Source organism: Ictalurus punctatus, chromosome 12 (assembly GCF_001660625.3).
Source record: "Ictalurus punctatus breed USDA103 chromosome 12, Coco_2.0, whole genome shotgun sequence".
Lineage (NCBI taxonomy): Eukaryota > Metazoa > Chordata > Actinopteri > Siluriformes > Ictaluridae > Ictalurus > Ictalurus punctatus.
Window position 1 is genome coordinate 23,521,005 of NC_030427.2, and position 17,141 is coordinate 23,538,145.

The 17,141-nt window shown below is 35.2% G+C and overlaps 1 protein-coding gene across 10 annotated transcripts in view; it reads left to right on the plus strand.

The window, feature by feature from the left end:
• adgrb2 (adhesion G protein-coupled receptor B2) overlaps window positions 1–17,141 on the plus strand; it is a 442,839-nt gene that overhangs the window by 184,008 nt on the left and 241,690 nt on the right. For all 10 annotated transcript variants that reach the window (XM_047158788.2, XM_047158787.2, XM_047158793.2 and 7 more), the window contains one exon: window positions 15,451–15,531. In XM_047158788.2, coding sequence (XP_047014744.1) covers window positions 15,451–15,531 — 81 coding nt within the window. The remainder of the gene's footprint in view (window positions 1–15,450; window positions 15,532–17,141) is intronic.

A 17,141-nucleotide genomic window follows, 5' to 3' on the forward strand; every position in this document is an offset into this window, starting at 1 on the left:
ACCCATATGCAAATTGAGTTCACAAGCCACATCTACACTGCAGGATCAATATGCCAAGGTGGAGAAAATGGCTTTTATGGCAAATGACATTGGGCATGCGCAGTCAGAACCTCAAGCAATGCAGGCTTCCATCCATCCATCCATCTTCTGTACCACTTATCCTACACAGGGTCATGGGGAGCCTGGAGCCTATCTCAGGGGACTCGGAGTACAAGGTGAGGGGGACACTTGTGTGACAATAGCACACATATTCACACACTATGGACAATTTGGAAATGCTAATCAGCCTACAGTGCATGTCTTTGGACTGGGGTGGAAACCAGAGTACCCGGAGGAAACCCCTGAAGCATGGGGAGAACATGCAAACTCCACGCACACACAAGGTGGAGGTGGGATTCAAGCTCCCATCCCTGGATGAAATGCAGTCTTAATTATTTATAGTTGACTTTAATTAATTAAAATGTGTTAATATTAAAGTATTTTGAAATTGATTATTAGTATCTTGTTGAACAAGAAACATAATTAAATTGGAAAAACTAGCAAAATTACATCTAATTGTTTTTTTTGTTCCAGTTTGTCAAAAACAGGCATAGAGGGTATATAAAACACCAAAATTATCTGCATTTTGTTTGTAAAAAAAAAAAACCACTGCTAACATTTTTTGTCAGCATTTCCTGGATTGTATTCAGAGATTTTTAGAGCAAGCTAATTCAAATGTGTGTGTGTGTGTGTGTGTGTGTGTGTGTGTGTGTGTGTGTGTGTGTGTGTGTGTGTGATTGTGTTCCCCATATGAGCAAACATTTGATCACGATTTGAGACATAATTCAAATCCCATTGCAAAATGTGCTGCATTTATTTATACAATAAAATGGCTGGTTTAATTTTCAGCATATAAACTGGTCTGATTCTACCCTACTGAAAAATAAATAGCAATCCTTCCGTTAGATATTGGCCGAAAATAAATGGCCTTTTTCTTGCATTTGCACATAGTGTAACATGACAATGAATAAATACAGTAATTTAATAATAATACAGTAAAAATACATTATGCAAAAAATGGTAATAGCTTGTGGTAGTGGATTTTAATAGAGAGCTTATGAAATATGTATTTTGTTCCTCACACACACACACACACATATTGCAATGACCATGTATTGCATCACCTGTGTGCAAGCCAAATACACGGATATCATAGACTCAGCCCCACAGTACGTACACACACACACACACACACACACACACACACATATACACACACACACCTGGAAAAAAGAGATACATTTTGCCTGTGTCTATTTCTTTCACTTTCGGTTTTCGTTGTCATTTTATCTCCCTCTCCCCTCTTTCTCCATTTCTTCCTCTCACTACCTCCCGTTCTCAAAATCTATCCTGCCCTTGTTCAACAAAGAGCGACTTTGGCTCAAACTAGCAAAGCTCTAAATCCTCTTTCTTAGCGCCAATCTTTGTCCAGCTGAAAGCATGAAAGCAGTTTTTATACCTCTCTCTCTCTCTCACTTGATAACATAATATTCACAAGGTTGGTCGTGTGACAAAGTGCATAAAGCAATAAATGCATGCATATTTGTGCAATATAATGCTGAAGGAGCAGTATTTCTGGACCAGGCAGAATAAGGACAGAATAAATAGTGTGAGTCCAGTAGAAACTTCTAAAGCCCTCATCATAACCATTACAGCCCTTGAAAAAGAATATTTAATCATTCATTTTCATTTTGCGCTTTATCCTGTTCGGGGTCAGGGTGGCTCCAGAGTCTATCCTGGGAAAACAAGGTGTAAGGCCTGGATGGCATTACAGTGTATTACCAAGCATCATGCACACACTCACAAACTCTTTCACACCTGTGGGCAGTTCGGTGGAATCATGGGTCTCTGAAGCTGTGTTTATTATTAAAGTCAAAGAATGAAAGAAAGAAATGGTAAAAAAAAAAAAAAAAAAAAAAAAAATTACATTTATTGTTCTACAATTAAGTAATTGACATAGTAAATGATTGAGGGGAATGGAAGGTGGTAGGAAAAATGTAAAGCAAGTCATCAAGAAAGCAAGAAAGAACAAAAAGAAACGCAAAAGGGATGGATGGAAGGAAAGAAGATGCAAAGCAAGTAAGAAAATGGAAGAAGGAAAACAAGAAAGACCAATAAGAAAAGAAAAGAAAATGTAAAGGGAAGATAGAAAGAATAATGCAAATAATGCAAAGCAATCAAGAAAGAAATGAACAAAATAAAGCAAGGAAGAACAAAAAGTAAGGAAAAGCAAAGGGGAAAGAAGGATGGATGGATGGAAAGAAGAAAGAAAGAAAGAATGAATGAATGAATCTTGCAGAACCCTGTACATCTGTTCCATTTTGGTCTTGAACTAGTTTTCTGTTTTTTTGTATACACACAGTTAACGTAAGGGAATGGGTCTTTAACTGTGTGCTTCATTAAAGCTCCACATCATTCTAACAGGAACTGAAGCTGTGTAACAATCTCTTCATCTCTCTTCATCCTTTCACTTGGTCATGCTGTTGTTTGTCGTGTCAAATTTATATCTGTATGACTTGATCATGCTTCTTTTATGGTCTAACAGCACAAGATAAATAGTGTTTGTATTTATGTGATTGTGTGTACTATTTACAGCAGCATAAGAACCTCATAAAGGATTAAATGTGTGTTGAGAAGTGTTAGATGTGTGACTCGATCGTACTGCCTGCCCACTGTCGACATATCAAACGTGAACAGAATTTTTTTTTATGATAAAATAGCGAGTGACACATTATGGGTTCTGTGTTACATTATTTTTCACTAATTAGGTGACACTTGTTTGAATGATGATGATGATGATGATGATTACTATTATTATTATTATTATTATTATTATTATTATTATTATTATTAGTAGTAGTAGTAGTAGTAGTAGTAGTATAGAGACAATAGGTCAGATCTGCAAACTTGCATGAACTAGGACAGGGGTTAAAACTGAGGTTAACCTAAGGTTATAACCTGAGGTTATATACTGTAAATGGTTTAGAAATATCGCAAGCAAAATCCCGGAGCAAGACTTCACAATAGGTAATTAGCACTTGTTGTTGCTAGGATTGTACAACACTGAATCTATGAAAGCATGCATATAACTATTCAACTTATTTCAAGCAATCATATCTAATATTTTACAAGGCTGCATTCTGCTCTTAAAATAGTAACAAGGTTAAGATTTATTTTTAGCATAGAATTACCAAATACAGAAAATAGCATCCATACTAATAGCATGAGGACATTAAGGACATTCTATTTAAGAACTCAAAATTATTATTTAAAATAAATAAATAAAATGTATTTAAATGGAAAAAAATAATTTCAGTCTATAATTTGTATAACATGGTTGTACTTCTATATAATTATAATATATGAAATATATTGAAAATAAAGGGGAAAAAATGATTTAGAGAATTTTTCTTCTTTCTAGAATCTTCAGGAAATGTAGATGATGCAAATTCCTGTTGAACATCCCTGCTGGGGGAAAAAACAAAACAAAACAAAACAAAAAAAATTTAAATAAAACACGAGAAACCCTCATAGAATTTGTAATGGTTTGAATGGTCATAATGGGAATTGTATTGCTTTAAATGAAAACTGTAATGGTACCTGTGGGTCTCTACTGGTAATTTATTGTCTTCTATTGGTGGGATGTTAAATCTAGTGGATACCATTAAGGACCTACATCCTACTACATAATGAAAACCATTTGGGAATGGTGTTAATGGTTAACAGCTGATGGTTTGTAGTGGTATTTGCAGTCGAACCCATTCGAATTTCTGCTATGGTTTATATTGATTTTTCTTCAGCAGGGATGCGACTGGTGGGATATTCTGGAAAAGTAGCATTTGTTATAATATTGTATAAACTTTTCCTTACACTTTTCTTGTGTAAACTTTCTTTGCTATGCCGATTGGAACATGTTGCGTGTATTGGGCCGTTAGGCCATTTTATGTTCAAAAGGAAAAGTTTGGATCCATATTTCAAACTAAATTGACCATCCAACACTGAAATGACCTGCACATGATGGCTATTGCAACTACACATGGGGTGAATCTTACACCCAAAATGATATTACTGTACACTGCTGTGGCACTTTAGAGTATAACAATGTTCTATAACGCTTTTAGTCAGTAATGAATGAGGAAAGCCAGTGTCCTTAAGACTGAGAGTGTATATTGATTGTGTAGGATGGATGAGTGAGTACTTAGAAGAAGCAGCCCACTTGAGCATCAACAAATAATACATCCCTAAGGCTAGAGCAATTAAAGGGCTTCAATTTGAGCTAACAGCTTTAATTCATTTCAAGCATGAGAACAAACTGGGAGGTGTTTTGTGTGTGTGTGTGTGTGTGTGTGTGTGTGTGTGTGTGTGTGTGTGTGTGTGTGTGTGTGTGTATGCGTGTGTGTGTGTCAGTGTGTGTGTGTGTGGTGTGTGTGTGTGGGGGGGGATGACGATAATGAGGCCTTTCAATTACTGGTTAAACTGTTAGCTGTGGAAACACACACACATGCACACACAAACTGGGTGTTGAAAAACACTGGAAGTTGAAAATATATGTATGTAGTCAACATAAAAACCTGGGGATTCTGTATGCGAACTCTTAGGAGTATACAAGGTGTTCAGCATTGACTTTGGGATTATTCTTTTTTTTTTTTTTTTCTAGCCAGTCTCCCCTCACACCAAAACTGGACAGTTGAAGACTGGAAAACCTTTACCTGGTCTTCTTCCAATCTTCAACTGCCCAGTTTTAGTGAGCTCAGTTCTCTGTTTTTTGGCTGACAGCTGGCTCTTTTGGAGTGAGGCCTGATGTGGTCTTCTGCTGTTATAGCCCATCTAACTCAAGGTTTGATGTTGTGTTTTCTGAGATGCTTTTCTGCTCATCACGGTTATAAAGAGTGTTATTTATGTTATGGTAGATGTACAGTCAGCTTCTGTGTGGCCTTTCTCCTCTGACCTCTCTCATCAACAAGGCATTTTCACTCACAGAACTGCTGCACACTATAGACTGGTGTATGTGAAATTACCAGGACATAAGCAGTTTCTGAAATACTCAAACTAGCTCCTAAGGCACAAACAATCAATTCTCTTGCAAAAGAGAGAGAGAGAGAGAGAGAGAGAGAGAGAGAGAGAGAGAGAGAGAGAGAGAGAGAGAGAGAGAGAACAAAATGTATTATTTGATCTATATCATATCTCTGATACATGGTAGTATGAGAGCTGGAGTGTATTTCAAGCTCCTTGGTTTGAGTAGGTGAGAAAATGCATAAATATTTGACCTTTGTTTGTGCTGCTATCAAGGCAAAACCATTTTCAGGGTTATGGTGAGCAATAGGGAAAAAAATTAAAAAGCAACCCAAAATACAGGACAATGAAATAGCTGACATTGTAAAGAGCAATAAAACATGGCCCTGTTTCCTGTTCCTAAAGAAACAATCTGGTGTTTATTAAACTAATCTCTATTTAGTTTATCTGTATTGTATGCCTGCTTACCATATGCAATACTTTCAACATATCTCTTGGTACTGGGAACATAGCAGAAAACCTCTTTACTTGTAACTCACTTATTTTGTTGGGGTGACAATTAAAGTTTATGCAAAGCACTTTGATGGATGTTTCAACCAAGGGCTTTTCTAAATTAGGCTCTAAGATTTTATGATTTATTCTTTTAAAGCACTAATTTTGGTTAAGCACCAATGTCAATGATCACTCATGCATACTGCAAAACACTCAGGACAAAAAAACAAAAACAAACAAACAAACAAACAAACAAACAAAAACAATGGCAGTATTGATATGTTGGGTAAAACTACTGTTCAAAAACCCCCCAAAATGCTAATCATTATTTCAGTCCATCTGTTAACCCAAGTTGGCAGCATCACGTAAGTGTCACATCATGCAATGTGTCATGACTCTGGCAATCCACATCCACAGCGAGATAATAACTGTTTAATATTTCATAATTAATGGAATAAGCCTAGTTCGAGGGCTACCAGGATCTCCTGCCCAAAACCACACCCTCTCTCAGCCATGCCGAATAAACCCGAATGGTTATTAATTTTACTCACCTGTTGCTCAGTGTCTCCTTAGTTTCCTGTATAAATGCCCCTTAGTTTCTTACATTGCTATACAGGAATTTATAATAAAATATAAGAACAAGATTAAGAAGTTTGCTCAATACCCCACCATAGTATGTGCATAGATACTTAAATGTTTTGGTCAAACTCTAGTAAAGAGGGTGCTAATACAACACCAATCAAGTTGAGTGGTTAATTGTAACTCAGCAAATTGGTTGTTTTTCAAGAAAATGATGGTTTCATTTTTACAAAAACGCTAGGTTAATTTTTTTTTCATAAACAATTTTCCTGAGTAACCAACTTTTTTTTTCAGTGTGGGTTCTCTGATTTCCTGGTCTCTCATTCATGCAACGATCCAGTTATCAAATCATGTGGTATCAATGCAATGCATAAAATCATGAAAATACAGGTCAAGAACCTCAGTTAATGTTCACATCAAATAACAGATTGGAGAAAAATTTTGCTTTTGGCGGGATTGACTGTGGCATGGTTGTTCCTGCCAGACCAGGTGGTTTGAATATTTCAGAAACTGCTGTTATTTTTTCTTTTATTTTGGGTTGCAGTGATTTTTATTTCCACCATTACCCTGAAAATGGTTTTGCCTGGCTTTAAGCACAAAAAGGTCACATTTTTAAGCATTTTCTCATCCTTTGAAACCAAGAAGCTTGAAATACACTCCAGCTCTCATACTAACATGTGTCTGAGATAAGATAAGATCAAATAATACATTTTGCTCTTTTTTTTTTTTTTTTTGTAAAACTACCAATCCAGGAAAAAGCACCCAGTCCAGTGCTCTGTTGCAGTGATTTAAAGGAGTGACAAACTGTGGATTATGTCTTAATATGTACTATTGGCTTGTTTTCCTCAATAAATAAATGACCAAGTATAAAATTTGTGTCTCATTTGTTTAATTGGGTTCTCTTTATCTACTTTTAGGACTTTTGTGTGAAAACCTGATAATGTTTTAGGTCATATTTATGCAGAAATGGAGAAAAGGGATCACAAACTTTCAAGCACCACATATCTAGACAAAAAAAATTATATATTTTTTTCATTGTAAGCCTATTTTCAGATGTGTCAGATGCCTCCCGGTGATGACCCTGTAGCTCACCCTCACCACAGGCACCTCTGATGGTCAACCTTATCTCAAACATGTACCACCTAACTCTAAAAACACACAGCATCTCGTCGTCTATGACTTCATCCTCATTAAAGTTGACAGGTGTGGGTGAAGGCAGTGGTGAGAAATCCTCCACAGTTAAAGTCATGTTAAACTCATTACTTTTCTCCATATTTAGCTAGATTGCTAAGCTATTGTAAAGTTTGTTTCGCTTCAGTGGGGTTGTGGCATATCTTGGAGGCTGCTCTGCAAATCAGTTAAACACCTCAACAAGCTGTCACTCTGACTTTCTGTTTCAAAGTAAGAGCCGCAAATATGCAGAATCAAATCATGGCTCTCAAGTCATTTCATGATAACTCATGCATTTTTTTCCTAAGAGGTTTATCTACAAGTAGAGAGGCAGGAACCCTGATGCAAGTGTAATGTCCTAACAAATGGGGTATCCAAAAAAATGACTGATGACCTACCACTTTCTTAACTGATTCACATTAATATCAGTAAGTGATTATGTACAATCTATTTTTAAACATGTTCTCTGTGTTCTCCTTATACATTTCTTATACATTTTTAAAACCAGTTTTTAATTCACTGCAAAGTAGAGATTACTACTAAATTCGCTTGCTTATATTGCAATCGGAACATTTAAATTTCCTGAAGGCTCACATGAGTTATTTCTGCAAAGTCAGCCTTTCCTCAGTTTGTGTTTGAATTATAAAATGACGAGTGAATGAGGCCAGTAGTTGATATATGAACACAACATTTTTCTGTAAAGAATTTTGTACCCACGTACAGTGGAGGAAATAAGTATTGGACATGTCAAAAAAAATTTCAGTAAAAATGTTTAATCAGTATTAACTCAAGAAATCCGGAAATATAAAGAATTCACAACATTAAAGTCCACAAATAAAGTTATGTTTAATAAAGTGGAATGACACAGGAAAAAAGTAGTGAACATGCTAAATGAAATTTATTTTATACTTAGTGGAGAAGCCTTTGTTTATAATGACAGATTCAAGACGCTTCCTGTATGAAGAAATTAATCGGTCGCAGTATTCAGGTGTGATTTTGGTCCATTCTTCTAAACATATTGCCTTTAAATCTTGTTCAATTGGATTCAAGTCAGGTGATTGACTGGGCCATTCTAACACCTTGATTTTTTTTTTTCTCTGAAACCAATTGAGCGTTTCCTTTGCTGTATGCTTTGGATTGTTGTCCTGCTGGAAGATCCCCCCACGTCTCATCTTCATCATTCTGGTGGAATGCAGCAGATTCTTCTCAAGAATCTCCCGGTAAAGGGCTCCATTCATCATTCCTTCAATTATATGAAGTCTGCCAGTACCATGTGATGAAAAACAGCCCCACAACGTGGAGTGCCATTTCTTCTACAAACATGGTGTGTAGTATGACAGCCAAAAAGTTCAACTGACCAGACTACACTCTCCCAGTATATCATAGGCTTGTCCAAATGAGTTGTAGCAAACTTTAAACAAGCTTTAACATCTTTTCTTTATTAATGGAGTCTTACGGAGTGAGCGTGAGCAGTGGAGTGCATTGCCTATTGTTTTCTCTGTGACAATGGCACCTGCTGCTTCCAAGTGTTTCTGGAGCTCTTTCTGAGTGGCTCTTGGGCTACTCTTCTGACTATTCTTCTGAGTCCCTTGTCAGGAGCTCCTGTGCGTGGCCGGTTGATGACAGCGTAATGTTGCTTCCACTTGCGGATAATGGCTGCAATGTTGCTTACTGGAAGATTCAGAAGTTTTGAAATACGTCTGTATCCAATTCCATCAATATGTTTCGCAACAATAAGGTTCTGAAAGTTTTGGGAGAGCTTTTTGCTTTTACCCATCATGAGATGTTTCTTGTGTGAAACCTTGGTAACGAAAAACCGTTTTATAGGCCATCAGTTTACTAACCCAGCTGATATTAATTTGCACAGATACGAGGTATAATTACTATTTAACTACTTATGGATTTCAGCTGGTTCCTTGCCTTACCTTGCTTTGGAGAACTACTTTTTCTTAGTGTGTTCAATACTTCTTTCCTGTGTCATTCCACTTTATTACAATAACTTTATTTATTGACTTTAATGTTGTGAATTCTTTATATTTCCAGAGTTCTTGAGTTAATACTGATGTCTGGTGAAAATTTCATGTGAATAGACTCATTGGAGATCTTTATTTCCCCCACTGTAAGTCATATGATCTGTGTTTGCCTAAAGTCTAGAGACTTTGAGTGGGGGTAATCAGTTGTACCATTCGTATAGTAAATTAATTTCGATTATAGTACATGTGATGAAAGTTTTAATATGTATAACACAAGCTCCAATTTTAATGAGAAAAGCTAATAATGATGATCGATTTCAGCTAAATATGTCATCTCACCCACATTCAATCCAGTTTCTGAATGAAAAACAACTAACAAAATTAATAAATAAGTAACATTTAGTGTGAAGCTGGTGTTTCACTTGGATGAGTGAGTTTCCATTACGAGTAAATAAAGCAATTTAAATGGAAGGATATATATATATATATATATATATATATATATATATATATATATATATATATATATATATATATATATATATGTGTGTGTGTGTGTGTATATATATATATATATATATATATATATATATATATATATATATATATATATATATATTTGCCTCTTAATTACGCTCAGCTTTGCCACAAAGCAAGACCTAATCAAAGAACAAACAGTTTAACATGGTATTGACTAAATCTTCCAATTTAACCAAATGTCATGACACCACCCTGACTAGACTACCAACTACATCATAAAAGCAAAATACACAGTAAATGTAATTGAAAATGCTTCCACTGTTATCTGTATTGTTTACACAATGAGTAAAAGCTGATTAATTATTGCTGTTAACTTTGCGTATGCAAAGTGGTTGCCACATGTATCCTTCAGGCATTTGGCATGTTGCTTGTGCACTTCCTCATAAATTAATGTGACATGTTCGCCTGGTTCAATACCAATGTAAATAGTGAAGGCACTATAGCACCATGAGACTCTGTGTCCACAACTGAATAAACAACCTAGTGTTGTGTCTCAAATTGCGTATACTCATATACTATTCTAGACTGTTATTGAGTATTAACACCAACGATTTTCCTTTTGAAGTAAGTGTTTGAATTTGAAAAAACCCCTTAAACAAACTGAAAGGTCTGTTTTGAGAGCCACTCCAGATTTTCTCGATTACTACTTACATTTAAATCTAAGGTCAAACTTTTCAGTTTGAAATTCATATCATGACAACAAAACTGCAAGAAAAAAAAAAAGAGTTCGTCAGTGTGTTTTAAAATCACTGTGCTTGAAATTGCTAAACATTACACTTTGACTTGGAAACTAGATGCATAGAGATGATTTGGCTTTGACATGCGGAGAGCACTTTTAATTTTCAATATGTGCAATTAGATATGCAATTGAGTATGTGAAAATTGCAGCTTGCATGGCACCTGCATGAACACATGTACATGTGGAGAAAGTATACAGTTGAGGTCATAAGTTTACATACACCTTGCAGAATGTTCAAAATGTTAAAAATTTTCTTAAAATAAGAGTGATCATAAAAATTGCATGCTGTTTTCTATTTAGTACTGCCCTGAATAAACTATTTCACATAACAAATGTTTACATATAGTCCACAAGACACAATAATAACACCTGAATTTACACATATGAATCAATTCAAAAGTTTACATTATGCTTGATTATTAATACTGTGTGTCATTACCTGGGTGATCAACGACTGTGTTTATGTTTTGTGATAGTTGTTCATGAGTCCCTTGTTTGTCCTGAGCATTTAAACTGCCCACTGTTCTTCAGAAATTGTTCTTAGTTGAACCCTTTCCAATAGTGGCTATATGATGTTGAAATCCATCTTTGCACACAGAACAACTGAGGGACTCATACACAACTATTACAAAAGGTGCAAACATTCCCTGATGCTCAAGATGTAGCTAAAAATAAGAAAGAGCTAAGTGGATATCTTACCTATGTTCATGTAAGAAAAGAGTCATGAGTGAAAAGAGTCACAAATACCATCAACCACTGGTATTTGTTTTATTTCAATTAATTGAGAATGAGGTCATCTAATACTTGATCTTTTTGTACAGATGTTGGTAAAGAAGTGAACAAATGTGCTAGTAGTTGTAAAAGTTCAGTATTTATAGTCAATTATAAATTAATTGGAGCAATTTCAATTTTAATGTTTTAAATTTTAATGCAAATACTTTTCATGTGCACCATGACCTAATAATTGTGCCTAAATAAAGCGTCTTGTATAAGCATTCACCACAATTGAACTAGAAATCTTTTGTCATGTTTCAAACTAGAACTGAAGTGGACTTAATTGAGATTACATACCATGAATCTAGTTTTAAAAAAACTACCTCCATTGAGTCACATTAAATTACCATCATAAGTCACATTATTAAATGCATGGAGTCCAAACTCGCCTATAGAGATTGTTAGAGAACATACATAAACAAACAGCATTATGAAGACCAAGGAGTTATCAGTTCCAGGAAAAAGTTCTGGAAAAGTATTATTCATTGTTTGGTTACATCCCAAACTTTGAATTTACCACAGCACAACATTTAATATCATCTTTAATCCGTCTGAGCTACTGTGCCTAGACGAAGTTGTTGATCAGAAGTCAGTGACCAAGGACAGAGGGCAAAAAAACCAAGAGGCCAATGTTAAGTTTCAACTTGATGCTACTATCATCATGCTTCACTTTGTCAGTAATGATAGTGTGGTATGTATAATGATAGATTTCTTTCAGGTTGTCATGGAGCCTTAAAATAAGATATAATAAATGAATAAGCTGATTACAATAATACTTAAATCTACGCTAACATGTCGCATGCAGAGGCAGACAGTAAAGAAGAAAATTATGTAACATATACAATGTAATATAATTGTAACATATGCTAAACTATTATTTATGTATTTATTTATTTATTTATTTATTTATTTATTTATTTATTATTATTATTATTATTATTATTATTATTATTATTATTATTATTATTCAAATTGGTATAACCCATAGAATGGTGATATAGTCTAATACTTATAATGACACAAGCCATACTCTTCCCCAGTAACTTCACTAAAATTTGTGCTTTTTATATTTTTGGTCTTTTCTCCAGTTTCTTACATATTTCTCTTAGCTAGACTTTGTTTCTTTAAAAAAAAATAGTTGGAAATTTTAAATTTGGAAAAATCGCAGCATTGCAGTGAAACTGTTTTGCTTCTGTTATTAATCTTTAGAGTTTTAATGTTGTGGCATTTTCACTGAAGGCCCCTTTTCAGATCCAGTAACTACTCAGTTTGTCTTTGTGTAGCTGAAACGTGAAAGAGGTCAATTAGTATTTGATCTTTTCCCAAGTGCTTTCTGCAACGATGGCCATGCCAAATGCAGTCTCAGTGTGTTTGCCTAAAGTCTAATGAGGTTGAGTAGAAAAGAGCAAATGTGCCATTGATTTTACAAATTTAGTCTGATTTTCTTCAACACATTTCTGTAATTCTTCTTACGTAGACTTGTGTAAATGGACTGGTGGAGGTCACTACAGGCAGTTTATTTACAATATAGAGTGGAATCAGAGATTTAGAATTTTTTTTACTAATTTGATCCCAGATGATGAATAGAAGAAAAAAGGCTAAAACTATGCATGCCTGAAAAGTTAATTAAAACCCATACTTTATCAACACTTATTATTAATAATTGTGTGTGTGTGTGTGTGTGTGTGTGTGTGAGAGAGAGAGAGAGAGAGAGAGAGAGAGAGAGAGAGAGAGAGAGACTGATTTCTTTATCTTCTTTCTTTTACACCCAATAAAATAAAATCAAATTGACTTAAAGATTTTTTAATTAAATGGAGAACAATAATACAATGTATCTCATCCTCAGCCCCATCTTAGTACACATGCATGCACACACACATACACTCACACATTTGTCTTAATATCCTTATGAGGACCTTCCACTTACATAACTGTCAGTGTAGCTAATATATTATATGCATACACCTAAATCTAATCTTAACTTTAGCCTCTGCTCTAAGATCTTTTAATTTATTTATTTTATTTTATTTTTATTTTTATAAAAGCTGTAGTTTTGGTTCCATCAAGACATGAATAATTTTATTTTAAGGTAATACTGACAGTTAGTTGTAGTGATGACAAGCATTGAACTCTAAGAGTCTTATACGTTACTTTTAACCTTTGATCTATAAATAATGCTTCAATGTTACACGTACAATTCAAACAACATTTCCATGTGGATCTGTTTCTTGACTAAAATGATTTAGCTTCAGGTTCGCAAGCATTCTGACATATAAATCATATTGAATAAATTATTTATTTATATATGCTTTATTTATATATATATTAACATCTGAATGCATGTTTTGAATGGTAATTTAGAAAGTGCCTAGGTGGTTGCTTCATCATTTTTTTTGTTTGTTTTTGTCTTCTTGTTAAATACCTATCCTTTTCTTGGTAATCCCCTGTTTCACTGTGTGAGTGTAATTAGGAAGGATCGCTGCAGAGCCGTTTTTTTTTATTCTTATTAAAAATGATTCTTCAGTATTTTGTCCATAGACAAAATCCCAGGTTTCTAATGGATGCATAAATTATATGCATTAACCTTCCCATATACTGAATGAAATATATGGAGACAATTATTATCCACTTAAAGTCATCTTTAGAATGAGCTAATATTAGCCACATACAGTTCACAGTATATTTAATTAATTGCATGTGCCATAGAAAAGCACCAGTGGTGTTTCTTATGAACCTCTTATCCACTTAAAGGCCTTCAGTGAACAATTAAGGTTAATTGAGGAATTAAATGTAGGTCTATTAGAGCCATATCAGATAGCTATCCTGGTCAACTGAACTAAAGCTGAACTAAAACATTTCTAATTTAATTTCTCAGTGCACCAGACAGCAATCATATAGTTGTGTTTTTATAGTTGTTTCCTTATTATTATTTTTTTTTTTTTCAAGAATACATGTATAAAACTAAGACAAATGTTAGAATTCACCATGTGATATTTTTAGTTAAAATTGCAACAAAATAAAAAGTCTGGGTAGAATTTTTATTTTTATAATATGATATTCCCGAGCTGCTATGAGTTGTTGTGACAGTTCTGTAATAATAGTTCACAGTCAGAACTGTGTCAGTGGTGTCAGGTCAGAATTGGTGGGAAATTTGCAGGCATATAACATACGCCAGCACAGATATGTCAATCATCATCGTATGCCAAAAGAAGGCGTCAAAGAAGTATGACTTCAGAGTGACTAGAGATGGGAGCTAATCAGGGGAGAGACAGAATTAAAGAGCGTGAGTGAGTAAACAATCCAAACAAAAGCATGATACAATAGCATTGAAAAAGAGCAATATAATAGTTTCAAAGGAAAATTGATTCAGGTGTTTTGGCATTTCAGGGTTTTTTTTTTCTTGATGAAAAACTAAAGCGCTTATTTGTTCTCTAATTTGGTAGGAATGATAGTCATCCACTTTATCCACATGTTGTGGAAGTTGTTATGAATCATTGTTGTGAACATGTTTAGCTAGAGATCTCATGATTGCCAGCTATTGACTAAAAAAGCTGTTATTTGCATGTTTATTTGTATTTTTTGTCATTTTGATTCATATCTAGATTTATACTTGTTTATACTCGTGGTGTATATGTCCTGCTCTGTTTTTTAGCTAACAGGCTAAATGACAAAATACACCGATAAAAAATTTAAATACACACATGAGAAACGATGTACTATAATAGTTGTGTTCTTCACACTGTATTTAAGACAGCTAGCTAGAGTTAGTATGCAAGTTTGTGGCTAACGGCCTTGGAGATGCAGGTAGTTATGGGCCTCCATAGCTCATAATATTTCTGTAATATTGAGGAATCATGAGCAGATAAACATAACTGCCCCAAATGGAATGTTACTGTACTACATAGTTTATCAATATTTAGGAATACTTACAACAATGACATCCATGCAGGGGATTAAGGAAAACCCACATTACAAAGAGCTTTAAGTAAACCCTGTGTTGAGTTTGAATGCGTGTTAACATGCTTTAGTTATATAGTATTTTTTAGGTGAGCATTTCCTACATATCCAATAAAGAATATGCATAGTTGCATTTGACAGCTATTGATATTTGCTGTTGTTTGTTGGTTTCAGACTTTAACGATGATGAGCAGAAGGTCAAGACCCAGAGGCCAAGATCAGCTGACCAGCCAGGAGTGTTCCAAGCCCAAACAGGTAAAGCTGTACTTTGTCTTCTCACTCTATGTCCTGGAGAGGGAAAAAAAAACAAAAAAAAAAACAACATGCTAGACCGCATTTGTGAAGCTCACACATCCTAGTATCCCTCTATCCCCTGGGCTCTGGGGGTAAGATGAGGATCTGACTCACCCACATGCAAATGAACATGTAATGTGATTATAAGACGTGCAATTAATTTGATTTGGCCAGTCATTCTGTGATGTTGCCTCCACGCAAGGACATTTTGGAAATGACAGATGATTGTGGAGATTATTGCCTGCTGGCACACCTTACCCTGCTGGTGTGGCTGTGTCCTGATACCACCTCCAAGAAAGCTGTGTATAGTTACCCCAGGCACAGTGAGAGGCAAAGCAACGTGATGGCATACACAGGCAAAGAAAGCTTTGGCCCAGGGCATATGGCCCCTCTCAGAGCTGCCGAGTCCAATTAACACTGGTGTACTTTCTCCCCTCTAACCTAATCAACAGAGCACAGAAGTCTGGCACTAGGACTTCTATGTAGAGTTCGATGAAAATGCAGGTCATGAATCTTTGAAAATTGTGTGTTTGGTGACCTTAACAGGAAGGAAGCAATTCAGAGATTAGCTGTTTAAAATTTACCGACCTTCAAGTACAGCATATACACTCAACTGACATCTAAAATCGCCCCCCGCCAAAAAAAAAAAAAAAAAACCCACACTGATTCTAGGTAGCACACCACTTTGCTCTCGGAACAGCCTCAATTCATCACGGCAGGGATTCCAGAAGGTCTTTGATACATTCCTTTGACGTTCTGGTCCATGTTAACATGATTGCATCAGCGCATTGATGCAGATTTTTCAGCTGCACATTTAATGTGTGAATCTCCTGTTCTACCCAAAGGTGTTCTGTTAGATTCAGATTTGGTGACTGGGGAGGCCACTAAAGTACACTAAACTCATGGAACCAGTTGGAGACAATTTGTGCTTTGTGACATGGCAGATCATCATGCTGGAATTAGCCATTATAGGATGGGGAAATTGTGGCCATAAAGAATCAGCGTCAATCCTTTTATGGGTTGTAACATTCAATGATGCTCAATTGTTAATATGGAGCCCATATTGGATATGGTCACCACCTCCACCAGCCTGAACTGTTGACACAAGTCACATGGTGTCCATGGATGCATACAGTTGATGCAAGTCACAACTACAGTATATAGTTTCCTGTAATGGGGAACTATTACTAATATATATATATATATATATATATATATATATATATATATATATATATATATATATATATATACACACATACATAAATGTCTGTGCCTATGTAAGATCCGCACTCAAAGGCAGCGGACATGTGTTTTTAGCACATGGATGGAAATCCCATTCCCAAGCCCATTTCACTGTTTTTGAACATATTGTACAGCAAATGTATCATTCATGAGTAACACCAAAATCTCTTAGGCCATAGATGAAGTTGAAAAAATACAAAACTGAATAATGCATGACACATATTTATAGTTAAATGTTTTGTAATTGCAACTGGTCTGTCACCATTTCTCGTGTCAGTGACACTGGTATACATTTGGGCTTTAGTTTTCTTGATAAAACAGAAGCG